The sequence below is a fragment of the Lissotriton helveticus genome, chromosome 3_1, assembly GCF_964261635.1.
Source record: "Lissotriton helveticus chromosome 3_1, aLisHel1.1, whole genome shotgun sequence".
In the NCBI taxonomy this organism is placed as follows: Eukaryota; Metazoa; Chordata; class Amphibia; order Caudata; family Salamandridae; genus Lissotriton; species Lissotriton helveticus.
The window spans coordinates 1,098,480,285-1,098,497,710 of NC_136061.1; the positions used below are offsets into that span (position 1 = coordinate 1,098,480,285).

At 42.6% G+C, this 17,426-nt stretch overlaps 1 protein-coding gene across 2 annotated transcripts in view; it reads left to right on the forward strand.

The window, feature by feature from the left end:
- Nucleotides 1-17,426, forward strand: part of ITGB6 (integrin subunit beta 6) — a 238,631-nt gene that overhangs the window by 182,380 nt on the left and 38,825 nt on the right. For both annotated transcript variants that reach the window (XM_078681677.1, XM_078681676.1), the window contains exon 14: nt 5,385-5,504. In XM_078681677.1, coding sequence (XP_078537803.1) covers nt 5,385-5,504 — 120 coding nt within the window. The remainder of the gene's footprint in view (nt 1-5,384; nt 5,505-17,426) is intronic.

The following is a 17,426-nucleotide window of genomic DNA, read 5'->3' on the forward strand; positions in this document are numbered from 1 at the left end:
TAAATGAGCTTTTTTGGGACCCAGTATTGTAATTATCAAGGCATGCCATTGGCACTGGTCTAGTTGGCTCTTCCAAGTGTTTGTTGAGGATTTAACAATGACGAGAGCTGTAGATTGATGCCCTTGAAAACAGGGCTCAGCTCAGCAAGCAATGCGCAATCGAATGTCTAGTTTTTAGTGGTTCATTCTGGTTCGCAAAGACTGAAGGGACTTTCAAAGGTGATCAAGTTGGATTCTGTTCCACCTAAATATGGACCTCAATTTTTGCTTCATTTTGTCACAGGAAGCTCTCTTTCACCCACTGGAAAACATGATCATTGCAGGTAGAGAGGTTAGTCAGCTTCAGTGGCCTCATTTCTTGGAACATAACGTGAGTGTCATCAGGATATATGTGGTGGTTGTCCTGAAATTGCTCCAGGATTGTTCAAGAACTAGTAATAAAGATTAGGCAGAACGTAGTGCTACTACAGGCTTCATGGCACATGAGGAGGATTCTAATGGCCCAATGCGATATGAAGTGAAAATCACAGTTCTGGATTATTTTCATCTGTGTTGTGTCTTAGAATTTACTGTCTAAAGATCTTTCATGGATATTTCCTGCTAATAGTTTAGGTACCGTAGTGACAATAGTGTCACAAAAAAGTTTGCTGTGGTTCAGTGTGGACCCCTCCACTACCGCCCACATTTTGAGTCTGCTCAGCAGTATGTCGTGGTCTCCGATACTGAAAGCTGCTAAATGCTCAGGGAGTAAAGAAGTAGAGTTTGTCTTCTGATCTAAAGACACTGGGGGTTCATGTCTAATACTGGACAAGACAGTTTCTACACAATTGCTTGCCGCAACCGGGATTGATGGTTGTGTTGGAGGTGATTTGTTTTTAAGTGGTCTTCAAAGTTGCGTGACGGCCCTCTGTTCTATCATCTTTCTGGGTAGCTTGATTTGTAATCTGGTAATAGCGGGACAAAATATTTGGATCAGCTGAATTTTTTTTATTGAGGAGTTAAAATGACATATATGAAAGCAGTGTCAATAATTCTGTGAAAAATATGAAGGGACTTATTTACAAGCCCCTTGTCCCGCTAGTACATAACTTTTTCCCATAATGAAAGTGATGCACCGGCAGCGCAAGTAGTTTTAAATAAGTCCCGAAGTGTTTATCAAGTAAGTGATGGGCGCCTCAAGAGAAATTAGGAATTTGTCCATTCTTGTAGCTTTGAAGGTTCTATAATGTGGTTAGCCTCATGCATGCTCGTGACGGAACCGCTCCGTCACGAGCCATCGGGTGGGCTGTGCTGGTGACGGAGTGGTTCCGTCACGGCCTGGCCGCTGCGCCTGTGCGGCGCTGATTACGCGCCTGCGTGGCGCGTGCTATTGAGCGGGTGGGGCCGTGACGGAACCACTCCATCACAAGCACAGCTCACCCGAGGCTCATGACGGAGCGGTTCCGTCACGAGCATGCGAGTGCCGCGCGGCCCCACTCCCCCCTAGCGCTGCGGCGGAATTGACGCCGCAGCGAAGTGGTTAAATGATTTAATTTTTGAGCCAGACTAGACATACCCTTCTTAATCTTTGGATGAAATGTTCTGACAGGGGGTTGAGGCAAAGCACATTAATGGAGGTTTTTAAGGCAAAAGGTTCTGAGCTGATGGCGCTATAGTCTCAGATTTATTTGCTTTTTTAGAAATCATACTGGTGATTTGAGAACTTTCAAAATAAGGGGACAGTACAAATTCGTAGTTACCATTAGAACTTTACAACAAAGATTGTAGGGCGTACTTTGCATGAAATATCATGCGCTCTCGGTATTTCTGCTAATAGTGCATAGGTACTGTTGTGACAGTAGGTGTCACAAAAATGTTCAAGAGCATCAATGTAACTACACTGCATGACGGCCTTTTCAAGAAGTCGGTATCAGTTTGTGTTTTGAATTTCAAATGAGGAAAGGGAATCCTGGCACGAGGTCTGGGGTTCAACAAGAAAGAGCATTTCCTTCTCCCTGTACCACAACAGGCCTTTTGTGTCACCCCTGGCTGCTGCTGATAGCCCTTGTTGGAGTATGTGCGGTTGATTGATGTCGCAGAATGGTGGGCGGAAAGACGCAAAGCCTGCTCACGCAGGATCAAAAGATGGTCGATGTAACGGATGTCCCCTGCACAGAGGCAAGGACAAAGCATGGCCAAAGCTGATTGACAAGTGCATGAGATGGTTAGTGCAGATAAGCATGATGTTACACTAGTCATTGGCAGGTATAAAATACAATCAGTTCAAGTTAGCAGGGTCGCAAGATGGCCAAGCTAGATGGTCAACTCCAACAGACTGGCCACTGATCAGTGGCATCTGTAGGAAACAACCAACAGATTGCACGTGTGTAAAAGGACCAGTGCAAGTAGCCCCGATAACTAATAGTATGTGTTGTATGTGAGGTAAGTAATATAGGGCAGATTGGAATATGCATGCATCTTCTGTGGAGATTGAAAGGCCTGGAAGAGCCTCAATGTAGGTTAAAAGGTTTGTAAAAAAGTCAGTGTATAATACACTACTCGGACCCAATTAAAAGTGCATAAACTTGTGAGCGCACTTAGGGGGCATAAAATACCTGGTGCAGAATGGGAGGTGCATGAAATAGTGAGATTTGCACGTGAAATAAATGCTGTGTTTCTGCACCAGATGTTCTCAGGGGGCGATAAGTAAGTGAATGAAATGCCAGTGGGGATTGCCATTGGCAAATGTATAAAATGGTCTTTGGGAAGGATGTTATGACATAGAGGATTCGCATCCTTTAGTTTAGAGACATCGCTCCTTCTATGTTTTATCATCTATTGAATAGGATCATAGCAAAAAGAAGGGCTAGTGGTGCTTTTCCTTTCCGATATATTTTATTTATTTTGTGGTCAGATGGGATTGGTGCCTCTGACAAGAAGTAGGACACACAGCCCTCCATCATCCAAGATTGTCCTTGCTCATCATGAGCCAGCTGACCTTTCGCCTGGGCCTGAATCCATTCTGTTGCTCACGGATAGGGAATCAGTGTGTGCACATCAGTTTCTGTATGTTTTTCATCAATTTCAGGTCGTTTCCCTTGCACTTTTGGGGATTCTTTACCTGCTGTAAAGTACACAGGGAGAAACAAACAGAAGCACATTGTAGATGCACAAATCAAAATTCCGTAATGGGCGCAAAAGCATGTTTCCTCCCGAATTGGAATTACAAAGCAACTTACAATTTGGTTTAGAGTATGTCTAGTTGGCAGTGGAGATTGACAGATGCCCTAGCCCTCACAGTCCGACACTGGCTGCCTTTGGTAGATGTGTCACCTTTAAAGCATGTGAGTTGCACACCAAGCAATCCATGGAATTGGACCACTCTGCCTCAACCGCTAGTCTGCACCTCAGTCCAAACAAGATGATGATGCTCTAGGCTAAACCCTCTTCTTACCACCTCTCTATCTAAAAACTCACGAGCTTGGGAAAACTGGTCATATCAGTTATTGAACAACCCCATAGATACCAGAGCCGAATATATTGTTTTTTTTATTGGGGCCAATACCTTATCACATACCAGGCCCCTCATGATAATGGCCTGAGACTCTTATCTGGGCTCAGACAGTACTTTGCTATTGAATGCAGGAACATAATATATACTTTCGGCTATGAGGTAGAAGCTAATAATCAGAATAAATCTGGAATGAACCTAATCTACATGGTCTGGTCGATTTTGACATTATGAAGTGGAGGAACTTTGCCAAAACTTAACATGGCGAATTAGATGTAGGTTTGAGGGGATAATTAGCAATGCACTTGACAGTAGAAATTAAGAACATTTTGCTTAATGAATACCAGGAAGAACTCCCCTAGGTTCAAAGAAGCCTCCATCAAATGCAAGGAGACTGAAAAATGGGCATGCCACTGTATTAAATCCCTATGCAACATGCCATGTTAAGCAGTTATTCTGCATTTTGTCACTCGCACTTCGCATACCTACAACCATGCTGTGCGTACACGTAGACAGACCTTGCACCCCATCAGCCATGCTGTACATGACCTTGGCTATGCCCCTAACAATCCCAGAAATTCCATGTCATGCTTTGCCCACCCTCACCAACACGATTTGCACAGCCAGCTCCTGGCAAACTCTGTGCAGCCCTTGAAACAATTCACAGTCATAGTTATATGTCACACATGCTACCCACTTTCAAGTCACCATAGCCAGCCTTCTGCACACCTTCTCTTGCCCTTAAACCCCACCATCTGCTCCCAACATCTCCGAGGCATGCTTTGTTCATGCACTGCCGCTCTGTGCACCTACCAGTCATGCTCCGCAGAGGTAGGGAATCCGAACTCCGCGCAGGCCTTAGGGAAGAAAAGGGGATTCTCAGGGGAGACGAAATAGAGTCTTGGGAGTGGTGCAGCAAGGTCACACCGAGAACAAAAATATACCCTTGACTTTTCTGCACCCGGTCAGTGCCTCTGGACAGGTGGAGATAACAGATGGCTTCAGAAACTGTAAACATCTTCCTGTACCCAGAAATGTTTTTTTTTTCAGTGGCAGTTTGCTAATTTTCTCTCATCATAGTTTCTAAGTTGCTGGCTATTCTTGCTGCCTTCCGCATTTTTGAGGTTTTCATCAGTAGTCCACGTCGTACAGTGAGTATGCTTGAGCGCTGCTTTGTGTTCTAGTCTATCTACTTGTTTGGTTGCAATTTATAATCCATTGAACTGTGGGTGTGAGATTTTTGTGTCAGAGAGGTGCGACTGGAGGACTTTCCCACAGTAGCTTATGCATTACGTACATAAGAAACCTGCCACTAGCTAACTCTTAGAAGTTCTCTAAACGATGATAAATTATTCAAGGGACCACCATCAGGGCTGGCGAAAAGTTCACACTTCTTAAGTGAGCTGACTCCTGCAAGTTCCAAAGCTTCTGTGAAACCAAGAAAAACTGAAAATTCAATTCACCTACCGAGCGTCCTGCAGAGACACAGAAGGGAGCCTGCCCTTAGGGTGTCTGGAGCTCCCAGAGCGCTGATAATTTCAATCCCTGAGTCTATGATTGTTGAATCTAAGGCTATGGAGCTCATTCCCAGCATTCAAGTTTCTTGTGAAAAATAGAAAATCTGGTTTACTAGGTGCTGTACACCAGATCTGTTCATGACAAATCTGCCAGTGAGCTTTAGAATCAACAGCCGTGGGAATCTCTGGGCGAAACACCACAGATCTGTGAAGTTACAGCAGATCTTGTAATCTTGGTTCTGCCTGTTTCAGGATTACCGGGGTACTTGTAATAGGCTGCATTGTTTTGAGCATGCAGTAAACTCATCATAACCCATCCGTTACAGAGATGCAGTATGAATCTATTTTGACCCACAACATATCTCTTTCTCTTTCAGAGTTTTCAGAGGATGAATCCATTTCCTGCTCTGTCCAAGGTGAAAATGATTGTCTTATCACATTTAGGATGGCCAGCGATGACCAGGGAAAGAGTGTAATTTATAACATTAACCAGAAAGGTAAGTGTCGACTATTGTCTGACAGGCTGACATAGATGAAATATAAATGTGTCAAGTAGCAGTGACTAAAATGAGGTTGGAGTGGTTTTTGCCCACATACTTTGTCTTTTCAGACTTATCATTTTCAAAATCCACCATTGTGATAAAACAGTTTTCCAAAAGAATAATTTCTTAAACTCATGACATTGCCTCAAAGGTCTCTAATGCATTTCCATAAATTGAATGATCTGGAGCAGCTGGTGTAAAAGAATGTGAGGTGCGTCAACCTACCATCAGGGGGACTCAGCAACGTTTCATGCCTGTAATGGGCTAGGGCAGGCCCAGGGGGGCCATGAGGAGTGAGTGGCAACAGTGTAAGTGTGAACTCTGCCTCCTCCACTTCCATCCACTTTTTGTCTGGCCATTGTTTCAGGGGCGGAGTCCGACAGGCTTCACTTCTATCCGATTAACCTACTCGAAGCTCGGGAGTGCTGCATTGTGAGTGTTCTGCTGCTGTGCAGACTCACTAGTGAAGGCTTCTGCAATGGGTAGCTCGGGGGCTATATATAATAGCTCTCCTGGGTGCAGTCCAGCCTACCAAATTGGAAACTTTTGCTTGGTTGAATTAATATATGTATACCAACATTCAATAGCGTGTTTTTAGACGAAAATGTGTGTATTTTGACAATACAGTGGCCCATGTTTGTAGAAAATGGTTAAGTTTGCAAGATATGTTTAAAGTTGATATCTGAGCCATAAATGATGTGGTATTGGGGAGACTTATTAATAATATAATTAGCTATGTGCCCATGGCATTGCGGCTATAGTTGCTTGCTGGCCTTTGCAAGACAGCTGGCTGAAGGGACAAGCTGTAAACAGTGCAAAGGCAGCCCTCTGCTTACCACTCATCCCTGCCATAACTCAGCAGGCCCCGCTCGCTCTGTCCTGATGCTTGGTTCAAGACGGGATGATGAAAAAATAAAATGATAATGTATTACCATTTTATTTTTCATCCCTGGGCTTTTGGAGGCACTTAAGTGGGGCGACGCTCCTCCGCTCCAATGGAGGAGCCGCCCCTGCATGAGCAGCCATACCTGATAAACTGAGGTGCTCAATACTGATGATCTTATTTGATGTGGTCTTTATTTCAATACTAATAACATTAGAAGCACAGGAGGATTGTCATTGAACATTACAGAAAGGTTTGGGGAGACCTGCACTAGTGAGTGCTCTAGAACGTGATTTCTCTTTATAAACAGAGCTCTGCTCCAACTGAGTGCATACATGCCTCAAATCTGCACAATTCACTTAATGAAAGTAAGCCAGTTAATTGCTGTCTAATTGTTGTTACGGTCACCCACTTCAAAGGAAAATCAAACACAGATCTCCATTATTTCGCGAGAAAAGTCTTATTAAAGCCTGGAAACAGTGCGTCGCTGTATTTCATAATCACATAATGTGGTTATGAATTTTTTTTCAGTCATTAATTGAGGTGCTCAGTACAGTTCCAGCTGCAGCACATAGACACACCCTTGTTTTTCATTTGCAGTAGGTCCTAGCTCCTGCCTCATCAAGCTAGGCCTTGATGCTGATGGTGCACCGGCATCCTTGCACCATGCAGCCCACTGACTCTCCACCCAGCAGCTTTGCTGTACTCTGGCCTCGCATCCCTCAGGGTTCTTCACCCCCGCCTGCACGTTCCCATCTAACCTGTGGGAGCACACTACTGGATCCGAATATGGAACTTCAGTGCGAACCCGGTGGCAGTCGTAGCCCTGCCAAGCTTCCCAGATTCGTGCCGTGATTCTTTGAATTCTGGGACTTGCAGTCTTGTTTAGTCCATGATAAAACAGTACTACATGTCCCAGAGTTCAAAGGAAAATAACCTGGACTGGAACGACACCAGCGACGGCCCGTGTAGAGCGTTACACCGGGCGGTGACGTGGGGCGTTGGAGGGGCAGGGGGAGGGGGTGTAAAATACGGGAAACGGACGATTACAGGTAAGTAACGTAAAAAATAAATAAAATGAATTTTGTTGCGTGTGCTGCAACGCCAAATGCGATGCAGCGGCCGCAACAAAATTTGTTTTATTTATTTTTTACTTTACTTACCTGTAATCATCCGTTTCCCGTATTTTACACCGCAGGTCTCCCTGCAGCGCTGCCCTGTGGCAAAAGAAAAGGGCTGGAATGCGCTGTATCGATTAGATATGGCGTATTCCTGACCTTTTCACCCAGCGCTGGCGCTCAGTGGGCTGCCATTCACCATAGTGCAAAGGTGCCTGCGTTGCGGGGGTGAATATTTTTGTGCATGAAGGGAAACCTTCCTGCACAAAAACAATCACACAAGGTGCTTTCATCTATCTATGTGTGCTGCAGAATGCAGCACACATAATCAAAGGAAAAACAAGGAGAAATAAAGATATTTCTCCTCATTAAGGAGGCTAGAAGACCTACTACAAGAGCCTGCTATGCAGCTAAATGGAAGAGATTTGGTCTGAGTGTAATTGTTCGTCTCTCAGACAGGCAGTGGGAGTCTGTGCATGTTCTTCACCTAGGCTGTGCATTACAGAGTAGAGCTACATGCAGAGGAATTTTCATTAATATCAGGGTGACCATTCTTTGCTTGGCTAAAGGGATGAGAATTGAAAACGAAAGGGAAAATTTGTGCAAATGGAAAATTTGAGTTTTGGCACAAAAGTTGTTAATCTTTTATCATCCCGCGGTCAGGCACATAACGGTGCCTGCTAGTAGGCAGTGGCTCTGTCAGTCGAGGTTTATTGTATTTCTCCTAAGTTGCCGGAATCATTGGAGGGACGAGCTAAGAGTTAATCTATTTATGTGCTTGTCAGTCAGAAGGGAGAGGGTAGAGAGGGCATTATTATCCCCTGTGACCCAAGTTGTTTTAGGGCCCCATATTTGTGGTGAAACATTTACTTAAAGTGTTTAAGACTAATGATAAGCAAGCTAAAATCGCAGGGGCCAGATGTATAAAGACGTTTATAATAATAATAATAATGCCGGTGATGGATAGCATTCTTAATGGGTCGCAAACTGCAACCTACCTCTACTATTCATGCGGTAGGACGATTTGAGAACCACTAGTAACTAATAACTTAAAAATAAAAGGTTTAGGGGCCATATGTATGAAGCAAATTCGCATTCGCAAAGGCCGAAATTCGCAGAATTTCGGTCTTTGCGAATGCGAATTAGCAAAATGATATGTATGAAGTAAAATCTGGTGCAAAATAAGGAATCGCAAAATTTGCGATCCCTTATTTTGCAATTGCATTTAAGGAATCGCAAATTTTGCGATTCCTTAAATGCAATGTATGAAGCCAAAAAAATATGCAAAATGCCCTTAAGGAATCGCAAATTGCCACCAACTTCTAGTTGGTGGTAAGTTGCGATTTCATTGAAAAATGCACATTTCAGCATTTTTCAAAGTGCCATGTGACTCACATACATGCCAGGGCATGTATGTGCGCCACATTTGCACCCATGCATATTTCAGGGGTGCAACAAGGTGTCCTTTGGACACCCCTGCACCCTTGAAATTATTCTCAATTTGGGATTTTCATATTGCGAATCGCAAAATTGAGAATACCTTCCCATTCATTTCTATGGGCCTCCTGGCCCATAGAAATGAATGGGAAAGTATTCCTCAATTGCGATTCGCACTTTGCGAATCGCAATTAAGGAATACTAAGAATTCGCAAAAAAAAAGCGAATTTGTACATAAAGAACAATTTGCGATTCTGAAATAGCAATTTCTTAAAAATCGCTATTTCAGAATCGCAAATCAGTACCTTCATACATATGGCCCTTATACATTAGGAATTGCAATTTCCTAATTGCGATTCAGAGAAAATCGTATCTTGGAAATCATTATTCCCAATATTAGTACATCTGGCCTCTGTATGTGCCATGTTTTCTGTTTCGCTGCTGGACATTTCTTTTCAAACTTAAACACCGGTGGTCAGCCTATGCAGGACGCCCCTCTGAAGTTGTGAACCTGGGGTCCGCAAAAAAAATGCTGGTACTGAATTGGTAATAATGGATAGGATTAAGCACTATGACAAGAGGACAATATTTGCCTTAAGAATGGAGGTGGGTGATGGGCTCATAAATAATAATCTTTAATAAGTTTAAAAATTGGTAAGTATGGAATATGCAGTATTGCAGAGAATAAATCTGCAGCACATCACCAAGATAGGACATAATACAGAATCAACTACTATCAAAGAGGTCCTTAAATATTGAAACAACTGCAGGGGACAGTTACAATTGACAGCGATATTCGTGCAGTATCAGTTGCAATGTATCATGCTAAGGCAATCTCGTTGTGGGGATTTTGGGCACGAGGTCCTGAAATAGGGCCCATGGGAAATAATCAACAGGCTCTTCTTGAAAGGCAAGAGCCCTTGTTCTTTTGCCAAACAGATGTTTTATGGGCTTCTATAAATGTTTCCAGTGAGGCAAAATATCAGGATACTGAATTTGTTGAGTATAAGGGTTGATGATAAGAGAGATGATTGGTAAAAAGCTGCAGGTGGCAGGCAGTTGGGAGAAGATAGCTTGTGGGCAATCAGGGAGGAAAGTGATAGCCAAGATGGGGTTCTTCCTCCGGAAACCTCTTATTTCTGTCAAACCTCACGCTCTCAGTCTTTTTCTTCCCTGTGCCATTATTAGCTGCTTGTTCTTTCCCACTGACCATATAATTTCTGGTCTAGGCTAGGTTTAACTATAAATTAGATTAAAGGGGAGGGTTTTAGCAATGAGCCATAATATATAAAAGATTTAGCTAGTGTGGAAGAACAAGGAACACATTTTGGCACAGGGAAGAGAATGACAGGGGAGGTCGACCACCATCTATCCAGACAATATGCTGTCAAAGAACACTTTGTGGTCAATAATAGATAGAGGAAAATATCACCAGGAAAAACAGCTGGAAACTATGCAAATGTCAAAACTAAGGAACAAGATACACTATTGGAAACAAGAAAGTAAAGCAATGCCGGGCAACTATCTTTGACCTGTGGCAGTCCTACTGTCTTCAGGTCATGATTCCCATTAGACAGTGGGGAGACAATATCAACCCTCTGGTAAGGCTTTCTCGGTGTTCCACATCTGTTCCTAAACTTCCTGGTACTTGGGGTCCAAGAAGCAGCATGTCACAACCTTGTTCAAGCTCCATGTAGGTCACTAATGTTCCCAGCCAGCAGCCACACCAAGAGTTCAGCTTGACATTCGGGGTATTGAGCCCACAAGACGAGTCCATCAGCATTGTACTATCTATGAAGTTCACGCCCCACTCCTCCTCTCATGCCTTGATGCTAACCAGCAGATCTATGAGTGAAGTGGCACAAACTAAAAAGCACCTCTTGGCATTTTCTTCCGTGTAGCATCCTGTCATACCTTGCGGAAATTCACAAAGATTTTCCGATAGGTTTTCCCTACTTTTAATTGTGCATTTAACTTACTTTTAATTGTGCATTTAACTTACACTCATATGGTCCAGACTTAAGAGGTGCAGAAAGTGTGGGAATGTGCCCCAAAACACCCATCTTCCACCAAGAAAATAAAACACAGTGTCAGGAAGATGCCCAACTTTCCTAATCATGGACAAAATTACTGAGTAGATACGCTTACACACACACACTGACAGTCATACACTGACAACCACACATACACATATACACACACACACTATGAGGACCAGTGCGGTCCTCACAGTGTAAGTTAAACATCCACACACATGCGCTCTCACACACACACACACATGAATACAGGGTTAGGAAAATAACATATTTGCACATACATTATTTTATGTGTACTGTAATGCCAGCTTATGATGAGAATGTTTGTAAATGTCTAAAATGCTTATAAATTAGACCATGCACTAGTGTAAACTATGCAAGTCTTGATATACCTATTTCTATTACCTTAGTGAAGCAACCCTGTATCCACATTAATTGCACTAGATACACAAAGGGACAGAGGTACGACCATAAATTGTGGTCGCAAATGGGTAAACCGGCCCGTTTGCGACCGTAATTTAGGGCATGGCCATGTACAAACCTCATTTTGTGAATCAGTAAATTTTGTCAATTCTCAAAATGATGTTTGCGACTCGCTATTAGGAAGGGGCGTGCCAAGGGCATCCCTTCCTAATATCGACTTGCATTTGTGTGTAGTAATGTTTTGCGACCGCACTTGCGGTTGCAAAACACCCACAATTTACCACCATTTGCAAATGGGAAGGGGTTCCCAGGACCCCTTACCCTTTGTGAATGGGTCAAAAATATTTTTAAGGGCAGGCAGTGGTTTCCTTTAGGAGAACGGACTGCATTAAAAAAATTAAAAACTGCTTTATTTAAAAGCTGTCACAGACATGGTGGTCTGCTGCTGACCCCAGCAAGCCACCATCCCTGTGAGTGCTAGCCATTCCTAATGGGTTTGGAAATTGCGCCTGCCTCATTAATATTAATGAAGCATGCAGTTTGCAACCCCATAAGGAATCGCAAACAGTGTCTGAGACTCTTTTGTACATCCCAATTGCAAATCACAAATTACGAGTTGCAAACACGTTGCAATTTGCGAGTCGCAAATTGGTGGGTTGTACTTCTGGCCCAAAGTAGCATAATGAATCTGAGGCTAGATTTACTCAGAAGGGTTAAGAGCTAAATGGTAACTCTGGCAAGTGCTTGTTTTCATGAATATTGATGAACCCTACTTACATAGCTGGTGCTACGTAACTACATCATTATCGCTTGCACATTAGGCCCAATTCGCAAGCCTATTTGCATGTCCAAGTCAGACTTGCATGCTTACGTTGCTTTTTTTTAATACTGAATAAATTATTTTCTAATTCTTGAAAGTGGTTTTGCCCTTGTTAAAAGAATCAGTTGCACTAAGTTTCCATGTGAGTACATCTACTCTGGGCAGGGAGCCACCATTCAAGGGCAGCAATACCCCCACACATTTGTGTACATGTACCCCAAAAGTATGCATTTGTGGGTAGTCACAAGCCCTTTTCCGACCCATTCTGAGGAGATTCAATTCTGTCAAGGGCAGAAGTAAATCCCCTTCCAGGGTGGAAACTGATACAAATAACACAACAAGTGGTGTGGTGCTAGGGGATAGTCTTTCTCCCACAAACGCTGATTGTAGGGGTGCTGCAGTACCCCTGAAAATAACTATGCTGCTGTACAGAAGTTGAATGAGCAATAAAGAAGCCTTTAAGTGTAGCGTTTATCTTGCACATTTGCTTTCCATTCAGGGACAGGCAGTGGTGGCTCGCCATTGGCGTGCTGCGGGGCGGATGGGTGAGGGAGGGGCAGGGTGGGGGGTAGTGGAGTCCAACATATGACGGACAGGAGTAAGGTAAGTAATTAAATGAATAAAACAATTTACCTTAAGCGCGCTGCATCACTGAATTGGCGATGCAGCCCGCGCAAGGTAAATTGTTTTATTTATCCACTACCCCCCTGCCTGAACCTCCCCCACACCGCCCCACCACCCTGCTGCACTCCCACACTGAGCTGCCACTGCGGACAGGGCTCGAACGCCAGGCTATGTTTTCTGACAAATTGATGCTTACTTGGAAACTTTTTTACTTTTATTTCTCTAAATGAGCAGTGAGAGGATTTTGTAAAACTGACCTAGGTGGCAATCTTGCTAGGGCAGAGGAAGTGAAAGGAAAGAGTGAGGATGTCCTTTGTTTTCTAACACACATCAACATTTAAATACCTGTAAATGAACTATACACATCTTTCAAAATCCATTAGCAATTAGGAAAGAGGAAATGAAGCGCATTTTTTGTAATTCTGAAGTGTGATGGAAACAAAGATGCCAATAGGATCAAAGCAATCGAGACACTGTACTTGTTGATGCGCAAATGATAAATATTCGCTGAAGCATGATTTCCACACTTTGTCATTTGTGAGCTACATGGTTTTCACAGAAAAATTTCTATCAACATTTAGTGGCCATTTCAACAAATGTACTGTCCGTAAATAATAGTGGGCTACCATACCAGTGCTCCAAAATGCAACCACCGGCTACATACCACACCCTTACCACTCTGCTGCTGTATGGGCATGGAATATTTGCTACACTTGTATTTTGTGTGATGGTTGAATTTTTCTCAGTCCCTATGGCTTTAGTGATACAGGATTCTCCCTGGGAGAAAAAAAAGCAAGAAAGTTAATAAGTGTAACTTAGTCCATCATTTACAACAAGTTGACGCAGGGCAGCGCTGCATGGCACTTTTTTGAACTGCCCTGTATCAAAAGAAAAGGGCAGGGATGTGCCGTATCTATGGGATACCGCACATTCCTGTCCTCTTCCACTGCACCATCGCACAAATGGCTGCCTAGCGTCAACGCAGGCACCGTGGTGCAAGGGCGTCTGCGATGTTGGCACAATTGTTTTCGTACAGGAAGGGGGACCTTCCTGTACAAAAACAATTGTTACACCTCCACACAGGATGGCTTTTCGGGGCCAAGCAGATATAGCTCAATAGTGATATCTCGGCGGCGCACAGGGCTTGTAAATAAGCCCCTAAATGTCTAAAAGTCACTCACACATGGACACAGGAAACTTGAGAACTCTGTACAGACGTAACTAGAAAATTCATGTTATTCGACATTTTAATTATTTGGAAGCTTCCTCGTTTTCTGGTCCATGGAGCCCCTTTCAAAACAAAACGTATGTTCTATAAAAAAAAAAAAAAAAAAAAGAGCATCGTGATTTAAACGAGAACATTAATTTTGCATAATTGTTGCAGCTGAAGAATCAAAAATTGGACTATTGCATTAGAGAGAAATTGGAAGCAGCCAATTTGATCCCAAGTGTGTCAAGTAGCACATTTTCTATCAGTTTTACAATTTTTACAAATTACATCTTTTTTGTACAAATATTTTTACAATCTTTACAAATTAAATTACATTTTCCAATTTTTATAAAGTATTTTTTTTTTTTTTTTTTACAAATTACAACTTTTACAAAACAAAAAACCAATGCCTGCACAGGTATGTGTTTTCAGATTTCTGTAACTGAACTAAAACTCGAAAATTAAGAGACCTGTACCTTTAGTTGAACGAAACCTAAATTATAGTTACGTTTCACTCATTACAAAACTCGACTCATGACTCTAAAACTGAAGCGGCGTTTTGCGCGGTTTGGACAGTAATATAATCTGAATTATTTAGTCACTAAAGTGATTGATTAACACTGTGCTAACAGTACAGTAAGAATAGAAATGGCTCACGTCTTCCCTCTGGTGGTGAAAGAGATGCAGAACAGTCTTCGGGCAACAGAGACTAACAAAGATCTGTTGACAAATGTATTCGCCCTGAAGGCACTACCGCGAAGATTTGCACTTACAATGTGTGTACACAACCCAGGATTTATTTTATTTTTATTTGTATTTAATGCGATTTTATAAAGCGCGAACTTTACCTGAAGGTGTCAGAGCGCTTTACATAAGAACCAGTTGCAAAACATAAGGATTTAGGATTACACGCGTTACATTAAAGATACAAACAGAGAAAATTGCAAATGTACAAGATGCAAAGTCACATAAGGAAGAGATACAAACAGAGAGAGAAATTGCAGATGTACAAATAGTATAGTCACTCAAGGAAGAGATACGAATGGATATACTCTAAGAGTCACATAGGAATGGTAGAGTACACAAAGGTCTACTGCATATACTAGTGATTAGAGTTATCTCTATATACATAGGGAAGGGATACAAATGGATATACTCTAAGAGTCACATAGGAATAGGAATAGGATGGAAACATACAGGAGATATTTTCAACACAGTTTAGTAAAGGCCATATATATGAACATATTTTCCCATAGACACAGAACGGGTAAAACCCTTTGATACACCTGGCCCTAAATGTAAGTTTGTTTATGTAGGCAGGATGCACACCTTATCTTATTTTTATTCAACCTCTTTATCCTGATTTGTCCATAGGTGCGTGCAATTTTCTGTAGTGCTATGCCCAACGCACAGGGGTACTAACATTATCAGAAGTGGGACTGTCTCCAGTCCCCAGAAATGCACAGCTAAACCGCCACTGTGGGCTGTACCTGTATTCGAACCTTTTTTCTATATTTTCAACAGTAATCCAAAATATTTCTCATCTGTATTCAAAAGTTCTTCAAACGAGAGCACGCACGTCGTGTGCACGTAAATTTTCAGATTTCTAATATTCACATGGTATCACTTAGGATTTGGACCAAGAATATGAATGAAACGTGAAATTCATTTCAGGCAGTGTTTATTCATGATGTCACATAACCCAATGCATTTCGGGCACCCAGCCCTTCTTCGGGGGTCACTGTGAATTATAAAAATACAACATGATTACTGAACTGTTTCCCCCAAATGATGATAGACTCAATATTTTTGTTAGACTTGATGTTCATTTAGATGGTAAATAAGAAAGTTTACATTGTTCGATTAACATGAATACATACAAACCCTGGACACTGTTCTGTAAAAGCATCAGGTTGCCTTAGGAGTAAAGAGACGTTTTCTATCAGCAACAGCAGTGGCGTAACTTGTTAATACGGCCGGTAGCCATGTGTATGAAATGGGGGTTCGAATATGGGGTTAACATTTTTTGGTTTGCACATGTAGATAAATTGGAGTATTTTGTGATTCATGGTTTCTAATATCATTGAATGATGGATGTTTTTGTATAGAATTTGACAATGTTAAAATTGGGGGAAACAGTTCAGTAATCATGTTGTATTTTTATAATTCACAGTGACCCCCGAAGAAGGGCTGGGTGCCCGAAATGCATTGGGTTCTGTGACATCATGAATAAACACTGCCTGAAATGAATTTCACGTTTCATTCATATTCTTGGTCCAAATCCTAAGTGATACCATGTGAATAGTAGAAATCTGAAAATTTACGTGCACACGACGTGCGTGCTCTCGTTTGAAGAACTTTTGAATACAGATGAGAAATATTTTGGATTACTGTTGAAAATATAGAAAAAAGGTTCGAATACAGGTACAGCCCACAGTGGCGGTTTAGCTGTGCATTTCTGGGGACTGGAGACAGTCCCACTTCTGATAATCCTAAATGTAAGTTGGCATGTATTTTAAGATTTAACTGTCGATTTTGGCCAAAACACTACGGGCCTCATTTATGAGGCCTCTTGCGCCATCGGAACGTCACTTTTTGGGACGGCCCGTGGCACACAAGCCTGCGTGATACTCATCAGGCAGCCCTAAGCCACTTTTTTTTGGCTTAATGCTGCCTGATAAATATCAGTCCCTTTAACGCAGTGTTCTGCTTTAAAGGGGCTTGCAATGGGTGTTGCTGGGGGCATTCCCAGCAACATCCGTGGCCTTTTGACACTTCCCCAGATTAATGAGAAATCGTAAATCTGAGGCAGTGCCATAAGCTTACGCCTCCCCAGGGGAGGCGTAAGGGAGGCGCAACGGGGAGAAATATCTTTATTTCTCCTTGTTTTTCCTTTTTCTACGTGTGCTGCTGCAGCACACGTAGCAGCACACGTAGAAACAGCAAATGCCTTTTGTGATTATTTTTGTACAGAGAGGTTTCCCTTCCTGTACAAAAATAATCATCCCCGCAAGGCAGGCACCCTTGCACCATTGTGCAAAGGTGCCTGCTTTGGCGCTCGGCAGCCCACTGTGCTCCGGTGCAGGGGAAAAGTGCAGGAATGCGCAGTACGGCGCATTCCTACCCTTTTCTTTTGTTGTAGGGAAGTGCAGCAGGAAGGCCTGCTGGCCTACCCTGCGGCAAAACCTCATAAATGAGGCCCTACATTTTTGGCCCACCTTTGTGAAAGAATGCACAGCGTGTAACACTTTCTACTGTTTTTCATATCTTTTTAATATAGACCTCCACCATTACATTCCAGTCAATTTGCATATTACTTGGGTCAC